At 46.9% G+C, this 18,949-nt stretch overlaps 4 protein-coding genes and 1 non-coding gene across 6 annotated transcripts; 2 read left to right on the top strand and 3 right to left on the bottom strand.

Moving 5' to 3' along the window:
- Nucleotides 1-236: 236 nt before the first annotated feature.
- On the bottom strand, nt 237-1,942 carry LOC125767298 (protein extra-macrochaetae). The gene is made up of 2 exons (XM_049433738.1): nt 1,021-1,942; nt 237-807 (listed from the first exon to the last, which is right to left on the bottom strand). Coding segments are annotated over exons 1-2 (453 nt in total). The 5' UTR covers nt 1,473-1,942; the 3' UTR covers nt 237-806.
- Nucleotides 1,943-2,810: 868 nt separating this feature from the next.
- Nucleotides 2,811-2,882, top strand: Trnaq-cug (transfer RNA glutamine (anticodon CUG)). Its single transcript has one exon. It is a non-coding gene; the product is annotated as a tRNA-Gln (tRNA).
- A 1,265-nt stretch (nt 2,883-4,147) lies between these two features.
- Nucleotides 4,148-5,717, top strand: LOC125767284 (serpin B10-like). Its single transcript, XM_049433710.1, has 2 exons — nt 4,148-5,414; nt 5,491-5,717. Exons 1-2 carry the CDS (start codon nt 4,400-4,402, stop codon nt 5,622-5,624), a joined length of 1,149 nt encoding a protein of 382 aa, XP_049289667.1. The 5' UTR covers nt 4,148-4,399; the 3' UTR covers nt 5,625-5,717.
- Nucleotides 5,718-6,278: 561 nt separating this feature from the next.
- On the bottom strand, nt 6,279-11,195 carry LOC125772089 (uncharacterized). Its single transcript, XM_049443446.1, has 4 exons — nt 11,085-11,195; nt 9,380-10,646; nt 8,828-8,959; nt 6,279-8,717 (listed from the first exon to the last, which is right to left on the bottom strand). Exons 1-4 carry the CDS (start codon nt 11,180-11,182, stop codon nt 7,659-7,661), a joined length of 2,556 nt encoding a protein of 851 aa, XP_049299403.1. The 5' UTR covers nt 11,183-11,195; the 3' UTR covers nt 6,279-7,658.
- Nucleotides 11,196-13,839: 2,644 nt separating this feature from the next.
- On the bottom strand, nt 13,840-18,903 carry LOC125767267 (cell division cycle protein 27 homolog). 2 transcript variants are annotated; one of them, XM_049433681.1, is made up of 5 exons: nt 18,338-18,903; nt 17,794-18,136; nt 17,417-17,492; nt 17,205-17,352; nt 13,840-17,121 (listed from the first exon to the last, which is right to left on the bottom strand). In XM_049433681.1, the coding sequence occupies exons 2-5, from the start codon at nt 17,815-17,817 to the stop codon at nt 14,289-14,291; spliced, it is 3,081 nt and encodes a 1,026-aa protein (XP_049289638.1). In that variant the 5' UTR covers nt 17,818-18,136; nt 18,338-18,903; the 3' UTR covers nt 13,840-14,288. The 2 variants fall into 2 exon arrangements, with proteins under 2 accessions (XP_049289638.1, XP_049289639.1); XM_049433682.1 differs by having other exon boundaries at nt 18,455-18,903.
- Between the last annotated feature and the right edge of the window lie 46 nt (nt 18,904-18,949).

The following is an 18,949-nucleotide window of genomic DNA, read 5'->3' as shown; positions in this document are numbered from 1 at the left end:
ATGAGCACGGAAGGAGGGGACATTTGTTGTTCTCATATTTGCGGGAGATTTTAACGAATGGGAAGAGATGAAAACTGTTGTTCCACTACAACCGATACTATCATTCACTTTCTTGTGTATTGATAATACAATACAATTTCATAGTTTTAGGAAACGAAAACCCCTAAAGAGGGTGATCAGGTTCACAATAGAGCAGCGACAGAACACTCAACGGGTAAGACAGACACGGTAAACAGTTTGCTCAGGTGGTGTTAATTACGTTATTTATTTTTAAATACACATTCATCAACCAAATTAGCGCTCCAGATCGTGGAGTATTGCAGCTGGTGGGATTTGTACCGTGAACAATGTATAACACTGCCGTAACGGACACAGACACAAACAGTTGATCCACGAAAATGAGTGACCGCAGTGTGTCTTTTGCCCCCGAAATCAGCTGCAACTAGGATCGGAACACCCTGAGATCATGGCCGGAAACGAAGCCCTGGCAAAACACTGTTGTTTTTCTCCGGTTTTTCACAGATCCATCGATCTGCGTAGCATCAATCCGCAGAAAGTTCTCCAGCAACTCGCAGCACCATTATGATGAGAGATGTCCAGAAGACGGGGGCACGCTAGACCATTCAATCACGCGCAGTTGTCCTCGTGCCCGGTGAGGCATCCTCGTGCGACCATATCGACGTAATATCACAGATGTTGTAAGCCAATTTGGGACAAGTTCGTGCGGCAGAGCGCTGCCCTCCGTTAGCGTAAATGGCCCTTCGGTGATGTACCGTGGGTAGTTGGGTGACAGCTGCCATTTGCCATCTGTTCAAGAAAAGCAGATTTAATTAGTGGAAATGTAAAAATGTTTATCGTTGGGAAATGAAACATCCAACGGGCAGTACATTTTTAATCTGACCGTACGGAAGGGCGCAATCGTAATACATGGGAAGGGCAATGGTTTTAAATTTCTAACAGTCTCCACTTCTCAAGCTGCTGGGGCCTAACATTTTTGGGGGGAAACAAATAAACACCTACCAAGGCTGTTGTAATCCATCGCCTAGAGCGTTCAGATGCGATCCGGAAACGTTGCTCGTACTGCTCAAGATGGTGGCCAGTGGTTGTCTGGATGCTGGCGCCGGGATGGGTTCAATTGAGTCGGGTACATATCCTACTTGCTGCTGCTGTTGCTGCTGGTGCTGCTGCTGCTGCTGATGCTGGAGAACTGCCAGCGAGTCAAACCCATTGACGGCAGGATGTGAATCAAGTGCATTCTGAAGCTCACAGATGTAATCGATTACGTTCTGGATCACCTCGAGTTTGGTCAGTTTGCGGTTTTTTGGCATAAACGGTACGAGCTCTCGGAGCTTCGAGAGGTAAAGCTTAATTTCGTCGTTTTCACCATCACGGTGACGCTGCACACGACCACTCGTAACTGCCGGCAGGGAAGCACCCCCATTCTTTGTACACATCGTAGTGATGGCTTTCATATTTATGCACGATTTTCACTGAAGCACCAAAGTTTTGTCCTCCACAAACTTACGCCACTGATCGTCACTTGAAGCGGACTTGAGGGAATAATAACGTACGTGTGTGGATGATTTGTTTTGTTTCTGTCCACTATTTAGGCAAAAAAACACTATCGATCAGTCGAAAAACACTGTTGCAGTTGCAGATGACGACGTGAACACTCGTTTTGCCACTGTAAGATGGCTGCGCCCACAGTTAAAAATCGATTCGTACAACGACGGACGGACGTGGACACGACCGCTGCTCGCGTGCGTTCCGGAGAAGAGATCAGAGAAGACACAACTGTAAAACAGTCTCTGGTTCGTGCGAGACCTGGGAGAACTGCATCTACGCATGATGGGTTTTTCTCCAGCAGTTCCATGGGCAGGAACTACCGTCCGCAATATGCATTGGCTCGCTCTGTACCGTGGCAGCATCGCATCGTGCCGTTCCTGTTACGCACGGCGGGTCTGTTTCATGCTTGGCCTTTCGGTTCCCAATGCTCTTGTGCACAGCTGTACGTGTGTGCGTGCGAGCAGCATGAAACATGCGATGGAAGCATTTATGCTGCTGGTAACAATGCTTCGCTGGTAACGGAAGACTACATATTAACGCCCCGATGGGGAGAGGAATAAAGAGGCAAGGATTGGTGCGACTATGAGAGCAATAATGGCTCAAGTAGCTTCCCATGGACATGAATGAAGAGGGAAAAAAAAAGTTCCGTCACCAATTATCTTTTAAATTCGATCTACTGCCATCGCTCTACTGAATCGCTCGGACGACTTGAAAGTGGGAAAAAGAAACCCGAACATAACGTGCCTTTTGCGTGCGTTTTTTTACCCCATTGCATTGGTTTGTAGTTATGCTGCTGTGGGTAAGGCAAAATAAGTAAAAGGTAAAACTTAATTCGAGGTCAATAAGTGTCGAAAGTTTTACACGAGATAGTACGGCACCCGGAGGAGACCGTAACAAGTTGAATATCTTTGTCCTCTCTCTCTCTCTCTCTCTCTATTACGGCATGCGTGCGTTTCTTTCTGGGCAACAAAAGCTAGGTGCAACCGTGCATCGCCCGATGGTGTGCATTGTTAAACTGCATTCCTGGTTTGTTCCGTTTATTTTCGATTCACACCCCACGCAGTGATTCACAGCATCAATTTGGGGAAGAGAGTCGTGGCTTAACAAGATGCCTCCCTTGGAGCGTTCTCTCGACAGAGTGACCGAAATTAGTGTGGGTACCTGTGGGTAAGGTGCAACCAAAAGGCGACCGGACTGTTGGCAGTGGTGTTAATGTTGGGTAGTTAGCGGCGCCTGGGTAAGAGGGTTCCATGGTGTAACGGTTAGCACTCAGGACTCTGAATCCTGCGATCCGAGTTCAAATCTCGGTGGAACCTACCGGGAGACAATCTTTTTGCTGAGATGATATTCAACGGTTACAAATGATTCTTCTGTAGCAACGATTCTTTTGCCTGTTTTACGTGATAAACAATTAAAAATAGAACAATTACACTTACGGAGCAATTCAATTTGATTAAAGAAATCACCGGTTGTACCACAGGGAACTGTACTTACTTCATTTTCAGAGTACTTAAGGGTGTTAAAAATAAACCATCATCAACTGAACCGTGGGTCTTGAACTCACGATTCTAAATGTAGGGGAATCTCATGTTTTATCATTTTTATATTTCCAACTGCCGCAAATGGTTTATATTCTCCTAAAGAATAATTATATCATCTAGGCATTTAATACGAACATTTTAATAGATATTTTAACGTTTTATATTTTTAATATTGGGTGATTTGTAAAAAAAAACATCTCTCCGTACGAAAAGAACAGGAAGCTTCTTCATTGGTTTTATACAGTTGTTTTTGTTGCATTGTTTACTATTATGCCATTTCCCGTCCCGGACAGCGTCACTCAATTCCCACGTTTCGAAGCGATGCGAAATTCGTGCAGCTGCAAACGTTCCTGTGGGAATCCTCCTGTGGGTTAGTGTGCGTGTGTGTGTGTGTATTTCCCAATGCACGCGGGATGCACGGGATCGGTTGCCTGCTGGGAGGTTTTGCGCTCCGTGTGGGAAAGCTGGGAAACAGGCGGACTTATAATCGGAAACCGCGTCTAGCCCCGAACCCTTGGCAAGAGCACATCGATGTAACTCAACTCCTTCCAAATGCGTCCGCTAATGCGAGCAGGGAAGCCGCTTCGTGGGTGATGGTGGTGGACTGAGCCCTTTTATCTAGACAATTGAGACACGTGTTCATATTTACGCACGTGTGCTGATTATCGATTTCCGTTGGAGATACGCCGGCAAACATCATTATGTTTCGTTGCCGTTGCAAGACGACGGACATCTTTCGAAATGCGTTGCGTTATATCAGTAATGTGCCCCAACACTAATACAACCAATATTCCAATATTCCATTAGAGTCTCTTTGTGTCCTCTGGTTTTGAAATGAAGCACAGATTCCACGGTTGATTGAATAGCTTCTTATGTTTATTTACTGCCCACATCTTCAGACCGACTTTGGAGTAGCAGCCATAAGAATATGTGAGTGTGTTCTGTTGATTCCCCGAAGCACACACCTGAAAGGAATGCACTGTTCTTGAAGCTTCGGATGAGACTCGCAAGAACTCGCCCGGAAAGTGGTAAAACAGGTTTTTGGTTGCAAGAAACGGGATGATCCAACCGCTTTGGAAAGATATCACCATCAATCTGGGCAACACACGGAAGTTTTTGATTTTGCCTGCAGGCACTTTGGGGGTCGTCCAATGTTGTCTAGCGAAACAGAGCAAATCCACGTTCATTGTATATAGACGTGAGGAAGCCATACGCCGCTAGTGGATAGGATTCCCAGCATTGTGATAGAGTTCCCGCGTTTTGGAACGACATTTGTGACCTTTCGGACCACTATGAAGCTGGTGGTCAGTTTTGTACTGTTACTGGGAGCAGCGGTCGCCGCTACTGGCCCCGATCTGAGCTTTGGCGATGCGGACTTTTCGCTACAGTACTTCAAGCAGTCGTACAACGCTTCCGGCAACTTGGTCGTATCGCCGGTAGCCGTCCGGCTTGCATTCTCCGCCCTGTATCAGGTGACGGACGATAGCACACGGGAAGCCGTACAGCGTGCCTTCTATCTGCCACCGGACACGGCCAACGCCCGTGCGAATGCTGAGCAATTGGTGAACGATCTGGAGCAGAGTCCGTTTCTGAACGTATCGTTCGCTTTACTGCAAACGGAGGGTCAGCTTTCCCAGGAGCTGGAGGAGGCGACACGAACGATCTTCCACGTGCAGCCCCGCACGGTACGGTTTACCGATCGCCGAGCGGTCGTGGAGGACGTTAACGAGTGGGCAGCTCGAGTCACCGACGGACGCATCCGTAACTATCTGGCCGAATCGGACGTTGACGTTAATGCGGAGCTGATGCTGCTGAACGCGATGCAGATGCGCGCCAACTGGGCCCAAAAGTTCGACATGGACCGTACCGTCCGGGAAACGTTTCGCTTTCGCAACGGCCCGGCCGTGGTGGATATGATGAGTGTCTCGCTGGAGGTGTTGCACTATGCGCAGCCCAAGTTCCATGCGGTGCAGTTACCGTACAGTGAGGAGAGCGATCTTACCATGTGGATCCTTTCGCCACACCGGGACGGAACTTTTGAGGAGCTGTTTGAACGGCTCGCAGCCGATCTGCTGGACGAGCTGGAGTCCTCGGCTATGCCCAAGATGGTGGATCTGTGGCTGCCAAAGTTCACCATTACGGAGAGTCATGACGCACGGGATGTGTTGTCGCGCATGGGCCACGAGACGCTGTTCGATCGGGAAGGATTCTCGGTGTTCCAAAGCCACAAATCGATGCTGGGCGCACTGAAGCAGAGCACTTTCATTCAGGTTGACGAAAGCGGGACCGAAGCGGCAGCCGTCACGTGTAAGTTGTGTCTGGGGACGCGAGTCTTGGTATCGTAGAATTTCACTAATTTGTTTACCAATTTGTTTTCCAACAGCCGTCGGTACCAAATTCCGCATCCGAAATACACAGTTCCGGGTGGATCAACCGTTCATTTTTATCATTAAAAAGCTGTCCATAGACACAATCCTGTTCGTGGGACATTATTCGAACAACAAGGAAGTGTTATAGAGTTATAGAAGTAAAATGTAATCATATACTTAGCGGTTCAATAAAGGAATATAACGATCTACTTCAGTTTGTACACTCGATCGTACAAGTTCTCACAGACAGGTGCCTTTTGCTCGCAGAGTTACACTCCAGAAGTCCCTTATCAGTTCCGGAATGGCATTGGAAATGGTACGAAATAAAAAAATGTATTAAAGGCGTAAAAAAGAGAAAACATTGCCAACCATCGGCCTTTTTACCTCACCCCATCGGAAAGGCCAAAAAAACATGGAAAAGCAGATGCTAATTGCGTTTGCGCATCGTCTGCAACTGGCGGCGCACACATGCTGCAACTCGCAGCTAAAACCGCTCCGACCCCCTAGAAATCTATCGAGCCGTGTAGATTATTATTAGGCCAGGATGCAAGCATATGTACACACTTCCTAGGGAGACTGAATGAACATGCACGCACGCAGATGTCTGGTGCCGATTTCGAATGAAAAGGTACATTAACGCTAGAACGTCCAGGATTAGGAAAGTGCCACTTCTGATCGAAGCATTTGCGGAAGGCTGTGTAGCCTTAAAAGCTGTAAAAATATGAAGTGTGGATTGCGAAATATCAAGACTCCGGTTCGGTCGTACATTTAAGCCCACTATTTTACCACCTTTTTATCAAGTTTTACATTGCTGAACCAGTACTAGAAGGCGCTAGACAACATCTTAACGTGTCGCATATGTATTGTGTAACGTTGACTTTTCCACTGTCAAAGATCCATGCAGCGATCAGCTTGGGAGAGGCGATATTTTTATCCAACGCATCTAACTGCTGGCGTTACACGGGACAAAAAAGGTGACATGCAGCGGCTCGCGAACACATGGGCACAGGGGCACCCATTGCCAATCGCATTTGAACCCTCGCGCCGCATTTGAACTACCAGCTGAAACTGTTAGGCTGTACACCGAGAGGCCGGCTGCAGACAATCCAGCAAAGGTGGTGGTGATAGCGCAACGGTTCTAGAGGGGTTTTGCGTTCTCACGAGACCACTAGTGTCAGCTGTTCTGACACAAGTCGCTGTACGCAAGGACGCGCGCATTCGTTAGCGGTGTGTCGCAGCTGATGGGAAAACGCGCACTCCTTGATCCTTGACGCCGCGGGACACAGCCGTTCACACAGGCTTTACCGTTTGCCGATTCGATTAGATGTTCTTGCGCGAGAAGCCTGGAACTGCTGGATGGGTTTTTTTTTTATTCGGACGCTGCCACCGAAATGCGTCGTGTGTCCCCTCGGCCGTTATTCCGGATCATGGCAGCACACATGGCCTAGCCAGCATCTGCCACACAAATGGTTTAGAATGTTTAACTTTCCATCGTCGGTGTGCAAGGGTTTCCTGATATACTGAAAGTCATTTCCGTTTTGTGTGGACATTGATTTTCATCTCTCAATTTCTGCGAGAACTGCGTCTGGTTGTCTGGTGGGATGAATTAATAGCCTTCTGCTATCAGTGGACGAACGACGTTCAACATGAACAGGGACAACATATTCCGATTGCAAGTAGGTAGCACCTGTTTCTTTTGTTCGCTTGGAAATTCCTCATGGGGAAACCGCGTTCCGTTTCAAGCAAAAAAGGGGAAGTTTGGTTTTAATAGAGAAACATAGATATACAATCCACCAAAAAACCCCCGGGGGTTGTTTTAATTTCCATTTTTTTGTTCGTGGCACATATGTCTTTGATGAATTAGGGGACCATTTCTTCAGCAGAACACTTTAAGACAATTATTATCCAACTCGAGAAGGGGCCAACCGGTACTGCCAATGACCGAGACACGGGGGTGAAACAAAATTTGCATTTACGCACCTTACGTTTTGTTTCCAGCTGCACCCATTTTTTCCAATGGTTTTGCATCGTTACGCTTGTAAAGGTTCCACCCAGGGGCAGACCTTCGTTTAGCATAAACCGTTGGCAAAGCCGGAGTAACCTTCGACACCTGACACCTGATCGTGTGTGATGGGAAACGAAAGAATTGGGTTTTTATTTATTTTTTTTCACTCAGAACGCTTCAGAACTGTTCGTCTGGGTCAATGTATTTGGAAAAGTTTCCTATCTGCAGTACACATCCATCGATCGTGCGGCGTATTAGAAACATAAACGGCCGGTTCGCATTAAACGTGACCACGTTGGGCGTTTCGGTTGGGACGGGAATTGATCCACCGGTCTCGCTGGTCGCCATGTAGCAGTGTTGGAAGAACCCATTCAGCCGTGTCCGTCCCGTGTCACGAAAGACGCGCAGATCGTCTATTTCGAACACACCGCCAAAGCCGAGCTTGCCGAGGATCGCTTTCGGGTCGGTTTTTTCACGTACGAAAAATTTGGGCAATATCAACCTCGTCCACAGGGGCTGAAGCCGTTCGTCGATCTGTGCCAGATGGACATGGGTGACGGTCGGTACGAGCTGACGTAGCTCTTTGCCATCGTACGGTAGCAGCACTAGCAGCGAAAGTCCGCTAGCCGCATCCCACGGTACTTCGACGATCGTACAGCCGAGCTCGTTGTGCTGACAGCGTCGAATGAGCGCTGTCGTGCGCATCATTGGCACACGCTGTGTCGGAGCGTTCACGAATCGGAACACCTCCATCACGGTGTCGGCGGCGCTGAAACGCACGGCAAGCGAGGCCAGCACGGACACACCGCTGAACAGCATCAGCTTAAAGCACGGTGGCAGCGAGAAGACATCGCCCTCGCCGATGAAATCCTCGATCTCGGTTGATGCGCGCTGATAAAAAGAGTTGACGGCCAGCGCGGACGGTATGTCGTCCGTCAGATCGACCGGCTCGACCGTCGTTTGAAAGGTGTTCGTAAAGAATCGCTCAAAGTCGTTGGTCAGTGGAAGCGTTTCCTCTACCAGCACGAACGACAGTGCCTTCAGGTGTTGTCCGTCGTGCATCTGTTGGGCCAACCGTTTCTGCTGCTCGACCGAAGCGTCCACATCTTCCGGCAAACCGAACGCGACCTGGAAATCTTCCTGTACCGCCGCGCCGGCAATCGGATAGAACATGGACAGTGCGAGACGCACGTGAATCGGCGACACGACACAGTTGCACTTCTCGTCGTAGCACGCCTGCGATTAAATCGAAAGAGCACACGTAGTATGAACACGGAACTGGCACAAGAGAACAGAGCGAGAGTGAGAGATTAACCACACCAACAGCGGCAGATGATGTCACGCACCTTGAAGTACTCGAACGAAAACTTGTTGTTCGCCGTAGTAATCGCATCATCCGTAGTCGGATCTGAAACAATTTTTGGAAAGTTACAAAGCCCGTGCTTTAGCGACACTGCGTTACAGACACACGTGGTTAATCACTTGCAGTTCCAGTGATGTAAGTAATGGTAACCAACCAACAAACACACCTACCAGGAGGTACGTCGATGGCCACACAGGAGGACAACAGTGCAGGGAACACCATCATTCGGAACTCTCGCGACACTCAACTTCTCTTCGTTTTGACAGTGTTGCGAATAATGCTCACTATCGCCAAAAACAACATAAAACCAGGCCGGCCGGCCGGCCGGGAACATATGTGGTTCGCTCGGGCCTTGGAGAACGGGCCCGTTCTTCGCTCTCGAAATCCGTACCCAAACAAAATGTTTCGGATGTTGGTGGCATTTGAAAATAAAAAAAAGCGGAACGAACTCTCGCGCACCACCGTTTCGTTGTCGTTGATATTATGTTGCTCTCTTATTTTGTTCACATATTCAATAAAAAATATAAGCACATCACACCTCCACCAGATCGTGCGGTCGGCAAAGATGACCGATGAACAGGAGCTGCTTGGAGGATCGTTTCACGAGCGCAAACATAAACGAGCGTCCAACGTAGAATTGGTACGCGGCCGTCGGTACACTGCGCTTGCTGAAGCTGTGGACCGTCGCGACACCGCCGGCCTCGGCCGACTGTTCGTGCACGGATATGGCGGCACGATGCATCACACCGTCCAGCGCGGAATCGTGATCGTCGAAGAAGCGCAATTCGCGCTTCCGAAACAACGCATCCAGCCCGATCGTATTGCGCAGAAACTCGGTAGCATTGAACTCCGTCTTGATGGAGAACACCGGCACCACTATTCCGGCACGCTTCATACTGAAGTGTGCATGGATCGCGTCAAAGTGTTCCGGCTCGAGTGCCTTCACGATGCGGTCCAGCTCGGCGTCCCGGTCGGGCAGCATGATCCACAGCACGGAGTCACTGCGCGCGTGGAACGGCAACTCCAGCACCTCGATCTCCAGCTCCGGGATGCGGGCGAACCGGAAGTCACCCTCCTTGAACATGGTGGTCGTCTGGTACAGCTTCTCAATGTACCCGGTCCGGAAGTCGCGCGCGATCGTGTCCCGCGCATCGAAACCGCTCGCAAACGGTGGCCGAAACGAACCCGCACTCAGCTGGATTAGCTGCAGATGTCTCGGCACGTCACCGAGAAAGAGCGTATCGCGGACGAGACCGTTCGTACGCATGCTGAGAAAGTGGTTCGCCCGCCGTACGACACCTTCCCGCTGGCTAAAGTCGAAGTACATCAGCACCGTGTCCAGATCTTCGTGCATGATGTCGCGCATTCGCGCATCAACCTTGCGGAATCCGTTCACTATGATGCGATTCTTCATCCGGAAGCCCTCCGAACCGCCGACATCGCTCAGCGTGTAGTGTAGCAGCTTCTGGTTGGTGATGAACTCGGTAAAGTTGGACGGCAGCCCGAACACCTCCCGCAATCGGTCGTGCGTCGTCCCGGTTGCGATGGAGTACAGCATGGCGATGCTGTTCTGCAGCGTGAACGGGGCGACGACCACATTCTGTTCCGCACTGAAGGCGGCCTTGTACAGGCTGAGGCTGAAGTTGGTGCTGCTGTACGGAAACCGGAGCTGCGTCATGCCCCGCACACCGGAACCGGATTCCGTCTGCACCCACAGGAACAGCACCACAACCACAGCACGCCACATCGCGGATCGCAGATCGTTCGCACCGTGTCGGATACCGACTGCAGTTCCGGCCCGTCTGCTCGCAAAAGGGAGGAAAGTTTTAAAAATAATATACACCTCAAAATAGAAACAATTTGACACAATTGATCGGGCGCAGTTGTTGATGCAGCGTAACCGCGCGTATGATTAAGGCCGAACCGGGTACGACGTCCGCTAACGATGACGACTATGAAGATGATGGTGATGATGATGATGCCGTCCGTCCTTTGCCCCCGAGGATTTTATGTTTTTATGTTGCGACTGTCCCCGGTTAATGCGTTGAGCGCGAGAACCCCGGCACAGAATCCGGTTGAATGTAACGACAGTAAGCAAATAGAATGCTGCGTTGGTGAGTGATTTGGCTATTCCATCGCATTTGACCACTGATAAGTTGATGGCGGCCACGGACACTACCGGCTGGTCGTGATCGCCCACTGTAACGGGTGGGAATGTGTTTAAATATGTACCGATTTACCGTTTGAACTGAAACCCCCCGCCAAACCGAGCGCGTTCGGAATCAGTCGGAAACGATCTATGCAGCGTCTTCTGATTGTGATCGTTTACTAAACTCATCGTAAGGTCAAGTTTATCAAACAAATGGCTCAACTGTGATTTGAAACGTGCGCGGTTTTATATACGTAGTATGGTGGCCCGAGAACACCATCAGAAGCTAACAAACACTCAAACATTTACAGCGTACCATCGGTTCGCGAGTGGTGCTTTGCATGGTCTAGAACATGTGAAACCCAGTCTAACAATTCTTTCGGCGTTTGGTTCGGTGTACGATCAACTTAGCAAACCACAGACAGTGGTATCAAACATGTATATGATTGATTTCCTATTCAGTAACATTTGAAAAGTATCATATTACTATCAAATATGTAAAAATGGACGAATATTGTATGTATGTCGAATGAAGCGGGAAAAACTCTCCTTCGATGAAGCGGAGTCCACCAGAAACGCATCCGCGTATATCCGATATTAAGAGCGAGATTTATTTTAATGCGAATTTGTTGCAATAAGTTTCTTTTCACTCAAATAATGCTTTAAACTAAAAAAAGCATAAAAATTTTTAAAAAATTTTCCACTCGAAAATTTCATAAGGGGTACCCCTTGCCATTTTTTTGAGCAAATTAGCAAAATTTAAAAAATTCTTTTATTTTCATGCGAAATTGTTACAATAAGTTTCTTTTTACTCAAACAATGCTTTAAATTAAAAAAAGGTAAAAAATAATGAAAAAAATTGAAAAAATCTATAAATTTGTCAATCCACTAAGGCCCATTTTCGCACCAAGTTTTGTCTATAACTCGGTCGGTATCCAACGGATCGCCAATCTTTAACCTGTGGTCGATAGATGGCATCAATGGCTACATTTTCTTCTTGGACGGCCATGCCCTCAGATGTCTGTGCCAGAAGTTATGCGAGGAACCAAGTTCCTTACCCTGTTTGAGAAAATGTAAAATTTTCCTCATTTTTGCACCAAGTTTTGCCTATAACTCGGTCGGTATCTAACGGATCTCCAATCTTTGCCTGTGGTCGATAGATGGCATCAATTGTTACATTTTCTTCTTGGACGGCCATGCCCTCAGATGTCTCTGGCAGGAGTTATTCGAGGAACCAAGTTCCTTACCCTGTTTGAGAAAATGTAAAATGTTCCTCATTTTTCTGCAATTCAGCAAAATTTTTAAATGTGATATATTTTATTGCGAATTTGTTGCAATAAGTTTCTTTTCACTCAAATATTGCTTTAAATTAAAAAAAGAATAAAAAATAAAAAAAAAATCTTCTTTTTTGCCTCAACTAGGACTCGTAAATTAACCTACCACAGCGGGAAAAATGTGCTCACTCAGTCCACCCAAGTGTGCTGTGTTTGGCATAACACTTAACGTATTCCAATCCTGTATCTCGATCCCATGTACCTGTTTGCTTCCTCCTTTGTCGCCTTTCGTCAATGGAAGGCGCTTCCTTTTCCTTGGCGAAAAATGCAGTTTCTCGGGGGTTTTTAAACAACAACTACGGTGGAATCGTGGGAACAGGTCGTAAAAGTAACCTTTTTATGGTTTTAGGTACACCAGTGTCCGGTACACCTCTACCCGTAAGACCTGATCCCATCGATCGCGAAGGAAAGACGGACAAACAAAAAACCCGCAGGCCGCCCTGAAAGATCGTTCCTTCAGCAGAAGCATATTGCATTAAAGGTTTGCTTTGTTCGTTCCACCATCCACAAACCCGGCCATGATGGCTATGACCTTGCATGACCGGAATCCTGTTCTGCCTTTTTCAATCACTTCACCTGAGCGAAAGATGAAGGCTTTTGGTTTTCGGGCGGCCTTCTTCTTGCCGTTCTGCTTCGTTCGCTCCTTCGCATGTTCTCCGAGATTGGAGATGTTGTTAACTTTCTTATGTGTTTAACATCTTCGTGGCTTAACACTTGCTTGTTCTTCACTGCTTCTCGACGTTGCACACGTGCAGATCATAAAACCTTCTCTTACGACTTGCCCTTTCAAAAAAAAAGGGCTGTCTCTTGAATGATCTTCTGTATCTTTCCTTTCGATGCTTTTTCGTTGAATGTTTTCTCATCACAAATTCTTCGAGATGGGATAGTTTGAGATTCTTTTCCGCTCTTTTATTCCCGGTTAGACCCGTAGAAAGTTTTCGGCTATTTCAATATGGTAATAAAATTCTCAGGTGTGTTTAACTTGCCGATGAATAACGGTTGTGTACTGCTTTTCGTTTTTCTCCTTTGCCGTAGCTTTAAATAAAGGGTCACATGTCGTAAGGTTTCCATTTGCTCCATCATATTTACATAATGAGCACAATTCACGAAAACATATTCTGTATATCTCCACCGAAACCTGTAATACATTGAAAGTATGTTCGTTTGGTTTTCCTAACCAAGCGGTAAATAGATATATACATTTACAGAATTTTAGTTTATGCTGACTTCATTTCTATAGTCCATTAAACCACTAATGTCAGGACAATTTAATTAAATAATTTAGTAAATATTTTTCAAAGCCGTACTTACTTGTTTGAGTGGGATAACACGCTGCTTGGAATGATGTTTTCTGGTCTATCTTCCATAGTCTTATTCGATATTTTATCCATTGTGTTTTAAATTTCAGCTATGACCATTCTACCACAACCTGTCGAATCGATGATGAGTTCTTCATACAGTTGAGAGTAATTTAATTTGAGTGTAATTTAGCAAGGATAACACTAGGCGATATTATTTGTATGCTCTGCTTGTTTCCTGTTATTTATTCATCTTCCTTTTTTTGTTTGTTTGGTGGGTTTCCATAAAATGAATTCAAAATAAACTGCTACTTAGGCGTATAAATGGAATAACAAAAAGGGCGCAATTATAAACGATTGAACCTGACACATAATTACACGAATAATCGATTATCGAAGAGAAACACAGATTCCTTGACAGAGACCAGGTTAAGGAGCAATAGGCGTGTAGAAGAGACGAGAGAAACTGTATCATGTACCAAGATTAATATTCCACGTTTGATCGCACGCACGTTGAGTTGGCTACTTAAAGCGTGTGATTGACTGGCTGCGCTCGAAAGGTGTTGCAATATACGACAACGAGTGCGGAGTAGGACTGCTGTGACTTTCATGTGGAACCAGCGCACCTAGGCGCAGATTCATTGTTGCCAAACGGTTCTCTACCTAATAGCTGTCACTGTCGTAGAAATTGTTTGCTATTATGTCTAGCGACTCATTCCGCATGCTCACGGCGGCGGTTGAATCATCACTCGATATCTGTTCGATGCCGAGCGAATAGTCCGGATCGATGCTGCTGCTGCCCGCTTCCGGATCAAGGCTGCCAACGCTTCCGATTTTGTCGTTCACACCGTCCCCGTCACCGTGCGGTGTGCCGCCGCTACCAGTTGCACCAGTGCCAGCGGAATCTCCCGTTCGGCTCGATTCTCCCACCAGCCCACTATCGCCTTCCATGCCGCCATCGCCATCGTGCGTTCGGATGATGGAGTCAAAATTGTCCTTGATCTGATTATTTGCTCCCTTCGAACCGAGATCGGTGGCCCAGCTAAGATGCATCAGCGCCAGATCGACGTTGCCCAGCTTTTTGTGAATTTTTCCCATGAGATAGTAAACCATCGCTTCCTTTGGCACGATTTGCTTCAGCTCATCCAGCTCCTTGAGTGCCTCGTGATAGCGCCCCATCATGAAGAACATCGAACCGCGCTGGAATTTACACTGTGGGTTTCGTGGATCGAGCGCGATCGCCGCATTCAGCGTCCTTATGGCTTGGTCGGTCTTCCTGAGAAAGAACTGCATCACGGCTATGTGCACCATGATGACCGAGTTGCGCGGATTGATCTGTAACGCTCTTCGGTAGTGTAGCTCCGCCAGCTCATGACGCTCCTGTTTGCAGAATACTGTTCCGATGCCAAACCAGGCATTGTAATGTCGCGGATCGTGCAGTACAGCTAGCCTGTACATGGAAAGGGCCTTTTCCAGCTCCTCCGTCATCACCAACTCGTGCCCCAGCAGGGCGTAACTATAGGCAAAATCTTCGTCAACCTGTATTGCACGGAAGAAGAACTTGATCGCCGTTTCGTGTTCCTTGTGCGCCGAGAAACAGTTGCCCGCCACGCACCAGGTGATTGGCGAGGTTTTGTCCTGGGCCATCAGATCTTGCGCCAGTGACGACAGCACTACGTCCTTTTGCAGATGCCACAGATCGGTACTGTAGATTTCCATGTACTGCAACCGGTACGGTTCGCGCTCGTGAATATCGTGGAAAATGTGAACCGCTGACTCGTAGTCGCGCATTTCATGGTACGCTAACGCTATCATGCTTTTGACCCAACTGCTCTCGTGATGATGCAGCGGAACGTTGGAAAAGTGTTCGATAGCTTTCTCGCATTCATAGTTCTGCAACCGAAGGTAACCGTGGCCTAATTCACGCAGCAGCGTCATCAAACCGTCAGCACTTTGCTTTTTCAGCTGCAGCACCTGTTGGGCCATCTTCTGCGCACTATTGATGCTGTTGTTTAGCATGACTTTTTCGTTTAGCAGAGGCGTTGCATCGTCGTTCACAGTGGAAGTAATGGTTTCTATCTTCTCTTTCACGGGTGCATCTCCACCCGCACCGCACACGGAGGACTTCTTTTCCGGGATGTTCTCTAGCAAAGTTGTGACACTACTGTTGATCGTCTTTGAAATCCGTTGCTTCGTCCGTCGAGGTGGTGAACGAGGCGCGACGAATTTGTTGTTGATCTGTGGACTTTTGGCATTCTCCTTCACTGAGTTGCTGTTGCTGAACAAACGCGAACTGCGCCTAACGTTGGGGCCATGCTGTAGCGGTCCACCGGTCGTAATCGGTGTACGCGGTGTGGTGGTCAGTTGATTTCCGGTTTGACTGAAAACGATCGGTTTGGTGTTGGTGCTCTGTTGCTGTAGCAGCTGAATAGCCGCCTGCTGAGGATGGTGTGGCGAGTCGTGTTTGCGATTGATAATGTTGCCCATGGTGCCTAGATTGTTGTGATGATGACGTCGCATCTTTTTGTTACTACTTAGCAGTGCGATCTTTCGATTGGGAGCTACGGCGTGCTGATCTGCTAATGTACCATCGCCAATAATGCCTTGGCTTTGTTGCTGTGGCGTTTGTTGCATGCCGGTCGCAAATTGCATCAACTGCGAGCCTTGCTGCTGTATGAGTGCGGCCGTTCCCGTCTGTCCGACAGGCGTGCCCGTTTGCACCAGCTGCGGGGAAGGCGTCATAAGAAACGCTATCGGTTCATTGGGTGTGTGTATGATCGGTAGCACGCCGAAACTTGGCGTCGAAGGACTTATCGTGGAGAGATACTTAAACTGTTGCTTACGGAATGGTGTGTTATGTTCCGTGAATACGTGTGTTGGCGTCTGGTCACCAGCGTTTGGATTGGCCCCGCTACCAAAGCGTATCGATCCGACCGAACTGTTAAAGTACGAGTAATTCAGATTCTGCTGTTGAGGAATATAAGGAGCATTCCCGAGCCCCACCCCGGGCGGCGCTCCCGGTGGATGGTGATTGTTCGGTGTGTTAACGATTTGCGTGAAACACTGATCAACTGGCGTTGAAGGATTATCGACATTTTCTCCTAGCTGATCTGTACTTTCGTTGGGGCCTGCCGATGGATCTAGCAATGGTCCATTGTGATAAACATTCGTTCCACCAAACCACACAATCGAATTATAATGATGTGCTTGGCTAGTTTGAAAGATGTCAGTGCTGGTCAGCTGAAACACACTATCGGGATCCGGCTTTTCGCCCCGGCTGCATAGATCAGCGAATGCTTGCCACAGGAAAGGATTCAACTTGATCGCTCGCCGACTGGCATCGTTTGCAAGCTTAGATCGTTCAGTCTTTAGGCAAATTTTTGAAACCAACTCTAACGCGAAACACGCAATATCGCCAAACTCTTTTACGATCTCATCCAAGTGCCTTGGCCTGAGATGGTCGTCGTTTATCAAAGCGTTTTCGGCTTCCGAGTATCTAAAAATGAGAAAATATTGTAACCATTTCCGCTTGTTATATCGAATTCGAAAATGTTCGAATGTGTCTGCAAGGCCACTTACTTTTTTAAATCAAAGGCGCACTTTGAAAGAAGGAAACGGCATTGAGTCGAACGAACACTTTTCTTCGAAAGTAGCCAGTGTGCCAGATGCTTTTGTCCCGCGCGATAATAACATGTGGCAAGCAGAAAAACGCTCTCTTCAGAATCCACTGCAAAAATACATAAGGTCGGCGATTACGTTACGTGCTGTTACGCTTACAAATGTTTACTTACCTTCCGCACAGAGTCTTTCAGCAAGAAATGTAGCGTCCTGATAATGGTAATGGTTTAGGCAGTGCCATATTGCGGCCTGTAAGGAAGTGGATAATGAAGAAATTATGAGTTTGTACCAAAACCAATATATTGTACACAAGATTTGCGCAGGCCAATATTCTAAGCATTTCACCCCAAAAGCTGTGCAATGTAAACGGATGCAAAATCGATTGGTTTAGATTGTAAGAGCTTCAAGAACGATCTGTAAAACGCGCTGTTGTCTATTAATAAAGAATGATTGATTTTTCACGAAGCTTCGATTTGTTTCGCAAACCCTTCAAACGAACCACAAAGGCGCATCGTCAAATACAGTGATGAGAGTAGGTGATTGAATTTACCTGCACTGGTTCTTGGACAATCATTACAATTTCCTTTTCTGCACTCCTTTGTTGTGGATGATGTGCCTGGTTTCGTGCGGGATTCAACTAAATGTCCAAGGTATGTGCGGCAGTCGCTCGCCCAGCTTCTTTGGTTTCAAGCCTTTCTCGTAAATCGCAGTAGTAATAGCAGTACCGTCTGATGTACTACGCCTAGCGCAGATTTCGTGACATTGCATCCAGTGGGTACTTTTCGCGGATGTTCTCTTCTTTACACTCTGTCCGTTTCCTTTCCGGATCTGTTTATCTGAATTCTTTGGGCTTGGGCAGATTTTTGATGACTTCCCTAGGAACAACGGGCTAACTGGAAACACAGAGGGTATTGAAACAAGAGGGGAAAAAGGTGTTGTGTTTGTTTATAAAACGTATACTGTTCACCAATGTTCATATAACTCTGTTACTAGATTACAATGTCCTTCTGATTGTGCATTTTTTGTATGCGAACTTTTCATTCAACCAAAGACATTTCTTCTTATTTTTCCTACCAGTTTCTGCGTTTACTCACTAGATATAGCATGTTATTTTTTACGGTTGCGCATGTTTGCGATGGATATACGAGCAAAAACACTTAAACTACGGTGCACAGATTGCCGTTTTCGATCCTAGTGGTATTTTTATTTACATTGGCCCTTGAATTCCTCTTAAAATTTGTAATTTTTCTCTTCTAGGAAGTACAAACTCCCCTCGCTTGCCTATTTGATATCTGTCAAACGTAATCTGACAGCTATAATTTGCTATGTTTTTTACCGTTTTTTTTTTCAAGTTAATAATATTAATGTAATAATCGAATATTTTTATTAAAATGTATAAGAAAAATGTGATTTATCTAAAATTATTTTCAATCGCCCATGATTAGGAAATAAAGAACGAAAAAGTAAAAATTATCTGATAAAACGAATACAAAAACATCGTGTAAACATTTCTGTTCGATGTTTTCAATGACAGCTTAGGTGGACTACACACCTACCGCATTACATTCAATTTTACATAGAAACAACCAACAGGAACGTTGTAATTAAATTGTGATCAATTGTGTTACAACGTTTACAACTATTTTACAATCAGTTCTATTCTATCAGCTTCTGATAGCTGTTGCTGTGTAATCGATAAGATCGTG

Source organism: Anopheles funestus, chromosome 3RL (assembly GCF_943734845.2).
Source record: "Anopheles funestus chromosome 3RL, idAnoFuneDA-416_04, whole genome shotgun sequence".
In the NCBI taxonomy this organism is placed as follows: Eukaryota; Metazoa; Arthropoda; class Insecta; order Diptera; family Culicidae; genus Anopheles; species Anopheles funestus.
Note: the sequence above shows the minus strand (reverse complement) of the source record. Positions and strands in the feature narration are given on the sequence as shown.

Bases quoted from the DNA above. Each gene is read 5' to 3' on its own strand.
- LOC125767298 (XM_049433738.1), bottom strand. From the start codon at position 1,472: ATGAAAGCCATCACTACGATGTGTACAAAGAATGGGGGTGCTTCCCTG.
- LOC125767267 (XM_049433681.1), bottom strand. From the start codon at position 17,817: ATGATTGTCCAAGAACCAGTGCAG. The intron at 17,493-17,793 runs GTAAATTCAATC...ACTTCCTTACAG, and splicing joins TTGTCCAAGAACCAGTGCAG to GCCGCAATATGGCACTGCCT. The intron at 17,353-17,416 runs GTAAGTAAACAT...GTATTTTTGCAG, and splicing joins TGAAAGACTCTGTGCGGAAG to TGGATTCTGAAGAGAGCGTT.
- LOC125767284 (XM_049433710.1), top strand. From the start codon at position 4,400: ATGAAGCTGGTGGTCAGTTTTGTACTGTTACTGGGAGCAGCGGTCGCC. The intron at 5,415-5,490 runs GTAAGTTGTGTC...GTTTTCCAACAG, and splicing joins CGAAGCGGCAGCCGTCACGT to CCGTCGGTACCAAATTCCGC.
- LOC125772089 (XM_049443446.1), bottom strand. From the start codon at position 11,182: ATGAGTTTAGTAAACGATCACAATCAGAAGACGCTGCATAGATCGTTT. The intron at 10,647-11,084 runs GTAAATCGGTAC...TTTTGCGAGCAG, and splicing joins GGGGGGTTTCAGTTCAAACG to ACGGGCCGGAACTGCAGTCG. The intron at 8,718-8,827 runs GTGCGTGACATC...ATTTAATCGCAG, and splicing joins TTTCGTTCGAGTACTTCAAG to GCGTGCTACGACGAGAAGTG.